Source organism: Zerene cesonia, chromosome 11 (assembly GCF_012273895.1).
Source record: "Zerene cesonia ecotype Mississippi chromosome 11, Zerene_cesonia_1.1, whole genome shotgun sequence".
NCBI lineage: Eukaryota > Metazoa > Arthropoda > Insecta > Lepidoptera > Pieridae > Zerene > Zerene cesonia.
This window is the reverse complement of record NC_052112.1, coordinates 9,724,258-9,739,794: the sequence shown is the minus strand read 5'-3', so window position 1 is coordinate 9,739,794 and position 15,537 is coordinate 9,724,258. Positions and strand designations below refer to the sequence as shown.

At 33.3% G+C, this 15,537-nt stretch overlaps 1 protein-coding gene across 1 annotated transcript in view; it reads left to right on the top strand.

Moving 5' to 3' along the window:
• LOC119830462 (neuroligin-4, Y-linked-like) overlaps nt 1–15,537 on the top strand; it is a 60,780-nt gene that overhangs the window by 17,445 nt on the left and 27,798 nt on the right. The window contains exon 2 of the mRNA XM_038353491.1: nt 12,678–13,139. Within this exon, the coding sequence (XP_038209419.1) occupies nt 12,796–13,139 (344 nt within the window). The 5' untranslated portion in view covers nt 12,678–12,795. The remainder of the gene's footprint in view (nt 1–12,677; nt 13,140–15,537) is intronic.

The window sequence follows — 15,537 nt, the reverse complement described above, 5'->3', positions numbered from 1 at the left end:
GTAATAATGTCTGATTCTATAAAAGCTGTTGAAATTTCCATATATCAAAAGAAATCTAATCTCCACAACATCAAAATCATAATTTTTTTATGAGCGAGTGATTGAGCTGGTGGATTGCTAAATGGCAAGCGATCACCACCGCCCATGAACAGTAGCAGCGGTAGGGCATTTCCAAATGTGTAGGCCGCTTTTAAGGAGCTAAGGGATATGGAATTCACGTCGATAAGGTAAGGACTGTAAGGGTAAAAGAAAATGAAATAAGCCCCCGAATCCCCCATTTACCGGACGAAACATAGTAGCATTTCACGCCGAACGTCTCAGGGAGTAATTTGCACCGAAGCGTGCTCGACTCCCAAATATCTATTATGGCAAATGATTGATACATCAATTTGATGCAGGAAAACTTCCAAGTCACTGTTTAATTAGCTAATGGATATCGGAAGCGAACTTAAATGAAGATAAATATGTTTTTCGTGTACAAAAGGCGTTAGAGTAATTAGCTATTTGCGCCTACGTGGCGACAGTTACTTATGAATCGGATCTATTAAACAGGCTTAATTAAAAGCAGGATTGGTAGTTGGAAGGATAGGGAAAATAACACATTCAATAGCGTCAGCTATTTTTTGTTAATCACTCACCGAGATTTACCGAAGTGCTCTATTACTTTATATATTTTCTTTTTATTAATTCATTATAAAGGGAAATTTGATCACGAAGCGGGATTCGAACCCGCCTTTTTTGCCATACCGTAGCAAAGTCTAGCCTCTCGGCCACCCGTGATCCTGCCACAGTAATCGAATTTCTTTTACTCTTTGTGTTTTATATGGGGACACCCCACGCCTCATTTATAAAGCATTTCAATCCTATAAAATTACGAAAACTTCGAAACATTAATTGTTAAAATAAATTTAAAACAACTTCATAATTATTTAAAAAAAAATCTAGAAAACTAATGAAAACGGCAGTTGGTCCAGACAGTCTTATAAAAGAATTTAATGAGAACTAAAAACCTCATCAAGTATCCAGTGGAGTTGAATTGGTCATTCAATTTAATTAGCCCACTTTTCCAATTGCCACAATTTTCAGCTTTCTTTGCCCAACTTAGATTAACTAGATTAGAAAAAAGAAGATTAACTAGATAAGACTTCTACTCCATTATCTTCAATGTCAAGTTTCCTTTGCGAGTACTTCGAATAATTATAATTTGTACCGTAAAGGTAGATTAAATACAACTCACTAGCTTTTCGCTTGTGACTTCGCCTGCTGAAGTGAATTCTCGTGTCCCCTAGTGGGGTATGGGGCAGATGATGTACATCTGTTTCACTGATCGATTTTCTTTACGGACAAGTAGGTGATCAGCCTTTTATGTCCTGCCAGACCGAGACATTTTTCTTTGTGCATCCCCACCGGGAAATGAACGCTGGACCATTATGCTACGCTCAAGCGTTAACCTCTATACTAAGGATACGGCTTCGTCTGCTTAGTCCGTGTAAGGAAATTCCCATGGGAGTAGAATGTCTCACCGTGTCGCGGATGAATCATAACCAGGTCCCGTGGCTCCTTCACTTAAGCGGCTCGACAGAACACAGTGGGGTTTTGGTAGATAAGGATCGCGTTGAATAATAGCCTATGTCATTCTCCAGCCTTCTCTTCTACCAAAAGGTGATATAATTCGAAGGTGACTGACTGGCATAGTGATCTACCATCGCACAGCCCAAACCACTGGAGAGGTTGATATTTGACATGCAGGTAGATGTTATGACGTCGGCTAAGAAAGAATTTTTATTAATTTTGCCTCCAAGGGGATAAAATAGGGGAATGTTTGTAGTAGGAAAATTTACTATAACCGCGCGGCCCAAGCTTCGGTTAAGTTAGTCATAACGTATAATCGGTCCGTTGTGACGTGAAACATAGACAAACAGCTAGTATTTTAAAGAAAATTATAGCTCTTTTACAAATTAAAAATAATTATCTAAATATAATTATTATTTTTATTAAAAATTGACATTAGTACAGAATGTATCTCAAAACATTTTTCAGAAGCAATTTGTGAAATTGCTCTTCCGAATTCACCGAAATAGCGAAATAGCGAAATAATCTCTCAATTCTTTGTTAATTAAAGCTAGGTTAATCTTATAAAGTCAAGTAAATATAAAGCATTTAAATAAAAACCTACAATTATAGTCACGTGGGTGTGAAGAAAAAAAGATTAAATATTACTACACAGTAAAAACCTCGAAAGAGTTTTTAGCAAAAAAAAAATAAATTCTTAAAAGAGAAATAAGTAAGGGATGGACGGCGAATTTTTAAGACTTCAAGTGCATTATTTTCTTTCTATTAAGTTAATACGATAAATCTTAGTAATATAGTACAAATTGATGTGGCAGTTTTTTTTTTATTCTGTTTCGTTTTTTGGATATATTACACTTTAAAGTATAGCTCCGTCAAGAGGTGATAAAACAACATATAATATTAAACCTTTCTTTTAATTTTCCTTTCAATCCACGTCAATGTAAAACTTCAACTTTAATCGCTTTAAATGCATGATGTTTCTTAGATATAATCCACGATAAAATACTACATAATATACCCAAAAACATCAGATTAATATCCTTATTGTAACATTCAAGTAATGCTTTTACATGGATTGCTTTTCAAACATGGAGACCCAAGAATGATAAACAAACATAAAGAAAACAATATTATTAATGATTTATATAACGGTTGAACAGATTGAGATTATTTCTAGTCTTCTAATTGTGAAGAATTATTAATAATAAATATTAATTACTAATTCTTATTTCCACTTTCAATTGTTTCTTCTATTATACTGCACTTAGATTCTGACGAAAATTAAATTTGTGGAAAATGCAGCAAAAATTTTTATTTTCTAAATAACCATATACATTTCTGAAACGAAAATACATAGAAACAGAAATCTCCTATATCATATTACTGATACGATTGTATCAATGTAAAAACTATTTAATAATAAGAAATGACTCTAATAAAACTCGCCGGCGGCGAAATCTTCATTGTTCGTTGAATATTGTCTCATATTTGTCAACTGTTAGAATTCTAATATAAAAAACTGGAACAAAAAAATATTCCTGCAGTTTTTCTGAGAAAAACCTATCCCAAAATTCCCTGAGAATTTAGTTAAATAACCTAAGAAAGGCAAATTATGCGACATTAACTCCTAAATTTAAGTACCCCAGAGAACGTTTTGATAATAGCAATAGATATGGCGAAGTTTTTACTGCTAAAGAAATGTTTCGACTAAAGTTTTTACGATTCAAAGGATAGAATATTAATAAAAGTTGGAATTATGAAGCGTAAAACTGAGGGATGACGCCACCTGCCACGGAAAGGATACGGATATCGGATATTAACTTTGTCTGTGTTTAGACGGCCATTTTTACGGCTTTATTAGTATAGGTGTTTTTGCCCGCGGGTTTGCACGCGTTAATTTCATATAAACCTCCTTCCTGAATCACTAATCCTACTATAATATTATAAATGTGAACCTATTGCAATGAAATTTTTTACGTAGATAGATGGACAACTGGAATAACATATAGGCAGCTTTTTATCCCGATATTCCTACGGGATACGGACTTACGCGGGTAAATCCGCGGGGCGCAGCTAGTCATCGTTGCGTAAAGATTTAAGTATACGGGACATAGAGACGGATAGAAAAAGTGACTTTGTTTTATACCATGTGGTGATATTTGATTAAAAAAGAACAGTTTCTTATAATATAAGTATTTAAGCATAAAAATGTATGGGTTTCACCACAATTTTTAAAGCTACATTTTTTTAAGTTTTCATTCTGTTCTTTCTGATTAAGTTTTTATGCTCCTTATTTACGATTTCTTTATCACCGTTTGGTGGTCAAACTATTTTTAAGATAAAAAGTTGTTAAAAATTCATTTTACGATAATTGCATCTTCTCCATCTCAAAATTTAAACATTAACTATATACAAATACACATACAAATTTTCAGCATATCGATAAAACAATATAACTTCAGAGTTAATGTTAATTGATTTATTCAATTACGATACTGAATCTTCTTTATTTAGCATTTAGAATGAAATGTTTGTTGCATACTATAACATATTTTGTCATCGCATTAATCTAATGGAAATGGTGTTTAGTATCTTCATTATATTGTAAGACAAGACCTCTTTGTTCTCCAACAATACTGACTCCATTACCGATCGTACCTGAACATAAGCCATATCGAACAACTTCGCTAAAATCTTCAATAGAGGAATTTTTTCAATTCTTCCTACTTGCTTTGTTCTTCAGCCATAATGCATCCTTACGAGTCTAGACATGTCATTCAACACTATCCGCTTCTATCTCATTTTCAATGCCTTTCACATTTGATCAAGAGATAATTAAAAACGCTGTTCGCATCAGACATCCATTGTTACTTTAATAGCAACGTAATAAATGTCGTCTATTGAAAATTTCTAAGAAAACCTTCTCGTTCGAAATTGCTATTTTCAAAGAGGTCCTCACCTCTTACTATTGCAAGATAGGACAAATTATATTAACGTGTATAACTATAGCTGATTCTATGTAGCGTTCCATTTTTCGGGTTTTCTATACAAAAATCGCACGCAATCCTAAAACAGTATTGCTAAACTGTTCAAACTGTCTGACTGTATGTCTGTCTCTCTGTACGTCCGCTTGTTACCACACTGTATCTCATGAACTATGAACGTTAGATAGATTAAGTTTGTCGATGAAAAAATAGCTCACCCTTCCAAATTATAAAAGTAACGCATGCTTAACTTTGGTTTTTTATAATTTATATTCTTAAGTCCTCCCTAGTATTTTTGCACATAAAAGTTAGAACCGAGTGTGTTAGTTTCATTGCATTAAGTTGCAACGGAGTTATTTTATGGTATGATTTTGGTGACTAAGAGAGTAATGTAGGCTATATTTTACAACTATAATATCGATAATCCATTTCAATGCGCATTTAAATTAATTCAAAATATACATATATGGCGCTAAATTACAAATATTACATGTAAAAACATGTGTTAATTTTCGTTAACACAAAAGCAAAGTCGCGGGAAACAATAGTGTAGAATAAAGAAAAATACACAAAAGGTACTCATGTATCTGCTTAATATTCAAAACATTGTCATCGACGTCTCTGCATTTATCAAGAGACAAATTCAACTCCTTTTATTGCCATTCAAACAACGACGTCAGGATTACCAATTGAAACCAATTCCGTAAGAATCAGCATTTCAAAACCCGCTCTTGAAAAGAAAGTCTCCAGAACGAAATGAAATATGTAATTGTGGGACGATTGTTCCCTATTTTTGTACAAACTTTTTAAATCAAATTGCACCGCTGATCTCTCATGAGCGATATTAAAATGGCAAAAGTAATCTACTGGCCAAGGTCAATTTGGGCCTAACGATGGCCACTTGTCATTCGTAACAAAAACAGAAATGCGGGAGATTACAAAAATTTCTTCCGCTAAAACCGCTTAGTCTGCCTTAAATGAGGCCGGAGTAATACGAGTGCGTGGTTAGGGTTGTCGCTGCGCTGTTCTATATTTTTGATCATTTCTCTATTATAGAAGACGAGACGAAGAATGAAATGGGTAGTTGGTAAATATAATTCAATTTATAACGAACACCTATTACATATTACGTGTGTAAAATATAGCTTTAGTCGTAACATAGTGTATTATAACATTTTGTAAATTAGTAATTACAAAAAAATGTACTTCGTACAGCAAAACCTTAATTTACATCAACATTAGTAACAATAGAAGAAAATATAAGAAAAAATATATGAAAGTTATTAAAATGTGTCAACCCTACCATGTTTCTTGACCCGTTTCAGTGTGAAAGGGCGCGACGCCGCGGGCCCACTTGGCAACTGTAAAAGACTTTTTCATTTGATATCATCTGAATACTGTAATTACTAGATACAAATTACTTTGAGCAATACAGTTTTAATTTTATTAATATCCACTTTATGTAGGTTACTGTTTATCTTATTGAGAGGTTTCATTGTTAAAATGTTATTCAATGTATATTGGAAATAATATTATGAACTAATAACTGATAATTTTTTGTGAATGATTTTGTAGGATACTGAACCAAAAATTTTTAATTAAAATATGTATGAGTATTGCGTTCTATTTTTTTTAATTTATATTATATAAATTTATCGTTGAAATTAATAATGAAGAAAAAATTATGAAATCCATCTTAAATCCGGAGTAAATTAACTTATTGGATTTAAGTTGTGATAATTTGATAATTCTATTACCTAACTGAACCTTAGGTTTTGAAGTGAGACCTAACTCATACGACCTTTGCTTCGATGTGAAAATCGTAGAATAAAATCACTCCATTGCGACATGAGAGTAAGACAAATTAACATGAAAAATCACTTAATAATATTTCAATACCCAAGTCCTCCATATGCTTCAAAATATAAGACAGTTTCGAATTTTGCACGCAAAATATTTGCCAATTCCGTCCCACTCTGTAGGCAAGTCTTTTCTAAATGTATACTCGAAATTAGTCTATATATTTAATCACATTCACCAAAAAAATCCAACGTTAACTCTTTCCGATTCGGGAAAAAAAACCTCAAAGCAATCGGTAATTCAACGAAAAAAGAAGTGGCAGCAGAAATTTATCTGCCATGCCCAACCAGCGGGACTTAATTAAAACCTTATTTTATAAAAGTACCAACGGCGAAGCGATTCAAGTGTAACATGGGAATTCAGCGAGAGAAGTGAAGCGTTTTCAAACGCATGCAAACTCATTAATGGATGTACTCAAAGATATTCTTTATACATGATCAATGTGCAGCCTAACTGGACCGGGAAAATCAATACGTTTCCCCAAAGGGAAATGTATGCAAGAAAGTGGAGCACATTAACCAACGCTCAGATGCATTTGTTTGAAAGATTCTTTTGCACGACAATATAATGGCGAATTTGTTTTGAACTTGGAGCCGTATCGGTACCCCTATTTGGTTCCTATTGTTGCCTTATTTAACAAAATGATAAATTAATCATCGCAATATGTGCAGTGGTTAGTTGAAATCGATATTTTTTTTTATGTTATAGCGGGCGACTGAGCTGATCGTTCGCCTGATGGTAAGCCATCACCACCGCCCGTGAGGCATTATCTGAAAGTGCTGCGTGCTTTTAGAGGGTAAAGGATAAGGAGAGGATTGAGGAATGGAAAGAAGGAATGGAAAGAAGGAATGGACTGGAAAGGATGGGGAAAGGGAATCGAACTTCCAGCTCACCTCTTTAACCTACGAACACAGAAGCAACTATTGCACGCTGGTTCTCTGTGGGGGTGTGGTACTTCCCCGGTGGGAGTTAGCCCAATTCGTGCCGAAGCTCTCATATTATACAAGGAAAAAAATTGCCACCGGCATAGTAAAAAAGTATACAATGAACGAAGTTTATAACTTTTTAATACAGTGTATAATTTTCCAGTGAATTATAATAACACGCGCACATTAAAATTAGATGTAGTGTACGTATTATAATAATTATATATTATTAGAATAGGTCCGACACAAAAAAAAAAACAATTGGCTACAAAAATACTTTCTTGTTACGTATACCATATACCTTCCTTGTATTTTTCAACTAATTCTATTTCGCAGATGACAAGGCTTGTTGCTCATCGAAGCTGGACGAAGCACAATAATTTTTCTGTACTCTATCTATTTATATTTCGATATGGTACTTCGAATGTTCCATAATAGCGACTGTAAAATTAACAAGACGAATTGCTAATAGTTTAAAATAAATAAACGCATTTTTTGAGTGAGAATCTGTTTTCAGAACAGTGAATCCTCTTTTCCCATAAGTACATGTTTGGAAATTAACAACTAAATAACTTAAATACTGCATACTATTAAAATAAAGACTCGTTGTGCAAAAAACACCTGTTCGAATCTCACCTACCGATCAATTCTTCTCGATTCTTGAAATATAACAAATAATTATTACCTTGTGTGGGATTTATTCAAATTTAATATACAGTATGACGTAAAACACACATTGTTTCAACCACAACATGTTCCCATCGATCACCCATTAATACTTCGATTCAATTACACATTTATCTTGCTCGAGACAGGTGGAGCCCGGGAAGGGGGAAGGGGGGACATGGTTATTCGTTTCCAATACATTATCGGTTTTGTTCCTGTTGTCAATTAAGTATTTTATTGGAACACGCATTCTGTTTCAAAATCGTTCGAGATTTTACATACAATTTATATTGAAATGTGGGTATGACTTTACTCTGTGGGATACGTGTATATTTTTTATATTTAATCTATTTAAATGGTAACATATACATGCTAAATGGTAATAAAATGTATCCAACGAAATTTATTGAAATACGTCATCAAAATTTCAACAAACAACAATTATATTAGCCTCGAAATCATTGTAGGCATTTTAAAAAGCGAGTTAAAACAATTCACAAACAGAAAGCGAGAACTATTTTTTACGCCAGCGATGCGAATGAACCCGCAGGCGAATTCGAGTTAATTAAAGTTATACAGCTCTCTATACTAATTACAACTGGGACGAGAAATTTAACGCCACGCTGAGACATTTTACGAATCACTGAAGTATTAGGTGGATTGTAAGAGGGGCGTCGGGGAATCGTGATCCTGGAGATTATTTAGTCAATGTGTTGTTTGCTTTGATAATCTGTCTTTTGGTGGCTATTGATTCATACTTTTCGTCAGATGTCACAAGTATTTATGTTCATTTGACAAGCAAGTTAATATATCACAAATTCCATCAATTTTGTGACTTCATATAATATGGGGTCATATTCGTAGTAATTTATATATATATATATTTTCCTCTTGAATCACTCTATCCATTTAAAAACACCATCGAAATCCGTTGTGTAGTTATAAAGATTTAGGCATACATAGGAATATAGGGACAGAGAAAGCGACTTTGTTGTATACTATGTAGTGATTATACGTTACGTAATGCGTAAATTTTTACCAAAATATTGCATGGACAATCCATTATGTTTATTATTATACGGTATGTGTGTGAAATTGAATATGGTTGAAATTTAAATCACATTTTTATAATAACATTCCATTAAAATCTGCTATGATTGGTTTTAAAAAATTACAACTTTATGAAAGAAAATCCAGATGTCTTATTTGATTTTTTATTCAATAACAAAGAAAGTGTTCTTTGTTGTTATTTCCGCTTCAATTTAATTGAAAACGTGACGCTCGACTATTTTTATTGAAGGATAACGGTAAAATAGCAGGTTTACTTAATTTAAACGTAAAGCAAATATTTAGAAAACCTGTATAACAACCAAAAAACATATTAATCTCAATCATTTTAGAATGTTCTTTGTATTATATTATTTTATTAGTTATTATATTATATTTCAGTATGATTAAATCAATACAGCGACGTTCACATATGACAAGTACTATTCTTTTTTTATAGTGGGGAAATCTTGTATGGTTATGTGGGGATTCTGACCGACTAAAACTCCGATGTGTTCCGTCGAGCCACACAAATGAAGGGTCCACAGGGTGCTTGTTAGAATTCGTCCGCTACCACCAGTAGTACTTCTGCATTACTCTTAGAATCATAATTTCACAGTGATCCTCTAGAATTATTCCAAACATTAAATAACCGCAAACAAATCTGGTACTAATTCTCTTGTAAATTATTTAATATCACAAAGTTAAATTCAAGAAATATTAAACATTTCCAACGAGAAGTTAGGTGCCTAGCAACGACTCCACAAACTATTCAAACATTAAAAAGAGATTTAATAACTCTCAGAAGCTTAACCGCTGTTGTGTTCGCGTCTTAAACGTCCATAGTATCGCAGTTATTCACAATATCTTACCTTCAATAAAAGAGACATTAAATTTAGTCGGGTTTCGTTTAGTCATATTATAATTATCTGCTACGCTTAAAATTACCTTATAATGAATACAATTAGAGTCCTAATGGTCTGTTTCACAGTCGAATCTTCTCGTTCACAAATGTTCTCACTTTAATTTGACTCGATCAAATTTAACATTGATATAAAATTATTATAAACTAACTGCGCCCCGCGGTTTCACCCGCGTAAACCGTATTTCGTTGGAATATCGGAATAAAAAGTTGCCTATATGTTATTTCAGTTGTTCATCTATCTGCGTACCAAATTTCATTGCAATCGGTTCAGCAGTTTTTGCGTGAAAGATTAACAAACACTCATATCCTTACAAATTTCGCATTAATAATATTAGTTAGAAGGATGTCTGAATTATGGATAGAATAACGATGAAATAATTACTAATAATGAGTCACCATAATTGATTCAACATTTTTAAATGATATTTCATTTCGATAATTGTCACGAAAAGAGAATAGGAAATGGTAATGTGATAATAAAGTAAATTAGTTTCGAACCATTAATGGAGGTTAATGTGTGTTCATAAAATATTAATTTATTTAAATATGATACATCATTTTATCATAGTAACATCGTCTAGGAACATGATAATAATACGTGGGATTAATATTTTCGTGATTGCTTATATTTTTATACAAAAGCAATATTTAAGTATTTTGACATTTGTAATGATATTGAAAGACGATTTCAATTCGGAACTAATTTAATTTAAAAATTAAATTCAATGCTATATAGTCGGAACATATAATTACAGTTTTTCATATATAATATTACAGGTTTTTACAAAAATGGATAGCGACTCACTTGATGGTAGATGGTAGTCATCGCTTTTCGAGTCGTGGTGATGTGAACAATGTGCAGATAAATTGAAAAATCAATATCTTACTCGCCCGCTCTCCCCAACTTTTCGCTTCATTCCGAGGGCCCAACCACTGAACCAGCACTGCTTGTGATGTATCACGAGTTCTATTGGTATATTTTTATAAAACATAAAAGATGCGAAACAAATTGCAAAATGTTTAGTAGAATCAAAAAAATATGAAACTAAACACATTACTAACTTCCAAGGTTACAAATTTCTCACACACAAAACGGTCTATTATACTGTTTGAGTAAATAAACTAAAACATCGCGATCATTACCATAACGAAGGTAACCAAAACATGTTATAAAGAAACGTATTTTTCCCATAATAAATTTATATTAACGAGCTTGTAAGCCCCAAAGCCTTTCCGGCGTAGCCTTTAAAATTCACGGCAGGAAAGAATAATTGTAAAAATGAAATGGTATTCCATAATACACCACTATGTTCATTATTCATTGTTGTATAATCCGGCTTCTGACATGTAGATTATTATATTACATTGTATGATTTTGTATTTTTATGCGGAGTGTAAAATGATTTGGGAATACTCTTTAGAACACGTTCTGGTGTGTTTATAAAGATTGTCTAGACTTCAGGTGTTATATAAACATTATCTCACGGCCCCTTTCCTTTTCCCCACCATTCCCAGTCCATTCCTATGATCCAACCACCGATTTTTTCTTTATTTCCATTGTCCTTTAAACTGGTAACACATTCGCAAAGACTCTCTGCATTATGGATCTATGAAAATCTGCTAATGTTCATGGGCGTTGGTTGGTGGTTGATTACCATCAGGTATCGCTGCTCGCAGCTCGACTTTCCGCTACGATAAGAGGCCTTTTCAAAGATAAACATCATGTTTTTGAACACATTGAACGCATAATTTACAAAACAGTATTTTTTGTAATCACAAACACAGCTTCAATTTAATAGGATACCACTTACCTAAAAAGTTTGGAATTAAATTTTAATGTTTTGCACTTAGCCACTCCGTTTATCATAATGTATCTTTTATCAACATAATTGAAATAATGTTTGGAAATTATAATGGATGGTCAGACCGCTAAAGGTCACGGTCGTGCCCACGCTCTGTAAAACACGAAATTATACTATTAAACATTTTTTAAAACATGCTATTTGCCCCGGTTTCGCCCATAATACCTAGCCTATGTCACTCAGTGAAGTTGCAGCTCTATACTAATATTATAAAGCTGAAGAGTTTGTTTGTTTGTATGAACGCGCTAATCTAAGAAATTACTGGTCCGTTTTGAAAAATTCTTTCAGTTTTAGATAGCCCATTTATCGAGAAATAAATAGTGGTGAAATAATTTTTGAAATGGGTTCAGATGATTTTGTACGAAATCATTTCAAACATACTTACGTACATACATACATAAATCTTTTCTTTTTAAATATTACAGTAGATTAGTAAATGTGTCCTTATGAATGAAATCCATTTTACTAAAAAAACAATCATTTAGAAGCTGATGATAGAAATGTTAAGATGGAGAAATTACACAAAAAATATATTGATCACTTTATATTGATTTCAAACTGAAATGTTATAAAAATAGATTTCATTTTCAATTTACATTATACATTATTAGTAATTTCCATTATAATACAAGAAGCTTCGAGATGAATACAATAATAATTATAGCACTATAATGCGTTCTACGCATGTCTCTAATTAGGCCACAGCTTCTTCGTTTCTTAAGAAATCTTTACGTATTGTACACTGAATAATGTGGCTAGTAATCTTAGCTCCTATACAGCATGATAATTAATAAAACATTTCCATAATTACTAACCAAATTCTTATTTGTTTCAGGTGTTAACAGTACCAGCATTACCAATAAGATCTCTCAAAAATGTCAAAGTGAATGCAAACGAAAACCCAAAAGAGATCGTAAACAGAAATGGGTATTCAAAGGTGATATACACAGAAAATGGCTACTCACAGATTGCCATTACACCTCTGCAATTCAATAAAACAGTATCTAATAAAGCTACAGTTAACGAAGTTAAATGAGATAAAGAGTAGATTAAAATTAGACGTGAAGTTAGACGCCCGGGAAAGGTTAATATTAGTTGTGTTGATAGTGCTGTTGTTGAGTGTGACGTCAAGTGGTAATAGTTTTGGCAGGAATTCTATGTTACGGACCCGTATAATAGGGACTAGGTACGGTAAATTGCAAGGTGTGATATTGCCGATGGATCAGCATAAGTACTTGAAGCCGGTGGAAGCGTATTTGGGAGTTCCATACGCAACGCCACCTACAGGATCTAATAGGTGAGAATCTCTCGTTTTATCTTTTTTATGTCATAGCGGGCAACTGAGCTGGTGGTTCGCCTGATGGAAAGCGATCACCACCGCCCATGAACATTCGCAGAGGCAGGATTCAGGCCTCTGCGAAAACACTGTCCACTTTTAAGGGGTAAGCGATAAGGAAAGGATTGATAACTGGAAAGAAGGAAAGGATTGGAAAGGGTGAGGAAAAGCAAATAGGTCTCCGGCTCCCCCACTCACCGTACGAAACACAAAAGCATGCTATTATTTCACGCTGTCGAACCGTGCTCGACTACTACATTTAACACATCTGTACCAATTTTATCATGCAAACGAGAGTGTTTGTTACGCACGTATCTCAAAAACTACTGATGCAAATTGAATTGTTTTTTTCATAGCCAATTTACCAAAAAACCAATAGAATTGGAGCAACTTCCTTTTGAGAGCAGGCGAAGTTGCATATATCAGCTACCCTTTTGTTAGACTAGCTGACCCAGCAGCTAGTAACACCTTTATATTTCGATGAAGATGATGATAATGATGAGGCTGATATGATGATTATAATGTTAATTTGGAATAAATAGGCTGATATAGTTTTAACAATTTCGTAATACTTGCTTTCCGCCCGCGGCTTTGTGATCGACAAGATTTTGAACTTTGCGGATTTTCTAAGTAGACACTTTATACGATTCAATAGTATGTATATCAACTACTTATGTTAGCAAAAAACCTATCTGGATAAACATCAACATCATGCAATATTTTTTATCCCGGTTATATTATATGGAATGCATGGATAGGTGGTTAACGCGTTAGCGTAAAGACCTTGGAGTCCTGGGTTCGATTCCTAGGAGACTCAGAAAAATTTTTTTCTCCGTCTGTCAGGACACAGAAATCTGATCAGGTGATCAATCGATTTTGTATATAGACAAGTAATCTACTTGTCCATATAGAAAATTGATCAGTGAAACATATGCATTCCTATCATCTGCTCCATACCCCACTGCAACGGGACTTCACTTAAAACTCGAAATTTCCATTATTGTTTATAGCATTGAATAAATTGTCTGTATGAATGTCGAAAATAGAACAATGTGGACTAAACTCAGCTTAATTTAATTGGTCTGTAAAGTTTTTGTTTTTGAATAGAAATTTCGCGGTTCATTTCAAATAATGCGGAAAGTTTGTTCATAAACATAATTTATGTGGAATAATCAAACTTTGTCCGCAGTTACATATGACAAGGGGTTCAAATGTCCCCCCAAGTTAAAAGTATATAGCAAATATTAATTTAAATATAAGAGTATTTATACCAACTAATTTTATTTTGAATGACAAAAACAATAATTTGATATTTTTGGTATAAATGGTTTTAACTGTTATAATTCCTGCTAATTTAAAACCCTGTCTATCTGTTTCCTCGTCACGCCTGAGCCACTGAATCGATTTGTATGAAATTTGGTATAGAGATAGTTTAAGACCCAAGAAAGAAAAAGAGCCGCGGGCGGAAGGATAGTTATTTATAAATGGAAACTGACGTTCGCTAAATTTCATCTGTTTTATTTATGACTACCTCTATTATGACAGCTAATTCACTGCTATCCTTAACGTTTTTCTCTATATCGTGTAATTATTTTAAAAAATCAAATGAGTTTTTATATGTATTTAAGATATTTTTTACACTTTTATACATAGTGAGTGAAATTGTTCCATATAATTTATAACCATAAAAGTTGTGCGTAAGAAGCAGAATAAGAAAAAATGTTAATATTAAATTTCAATTCGACAAACCAAATTTGATAGTCGCATTTCTTTTCCTCATATATACAGCAACTGCAAAATCCTACATAAATACGAAACCGAACAGATGTTTGTTGTTCCATCACGTCAGAGGTACCATATATAAACACAGAGATGTATTACACTAACCTTTATACTTCTTTTTTATGATAGAGTGAGCAATTGAACTAGTGGTTTGTCTGATGGTAAGCGATAATCACCGCCATTTCAGAGGAAGGCCTCTGTAAATGTGTTGCCCAGTTGCCCAATTAAAATAGAAGTAAAGGCTTAATAACAGTAACATTCGCATATTACTATTTTACGCTGATCTTCTGTGGGGTGTGGTACCATCCCCAGTGCGAGCTAGCCCGTTCGGCGTGTACTCGAAGCCAACTCGATTCCCTCATTCGATTTCTTATTAGCACTTTATAGCTCATTGTTAAAAAATAGTCTACATAAATATTTATAATACAGTCTCCTAATTATATTAATTCATTCATGCATAAGCTGCCCGCGTCTACCAACCAGTCTTTTAATACAATAGGCTTTACCTAGTCTTGCCATAAATATTGTAATAAAGAAAAAAGAAAATTGTTAACTGCAAATAACATTTATTACTTTT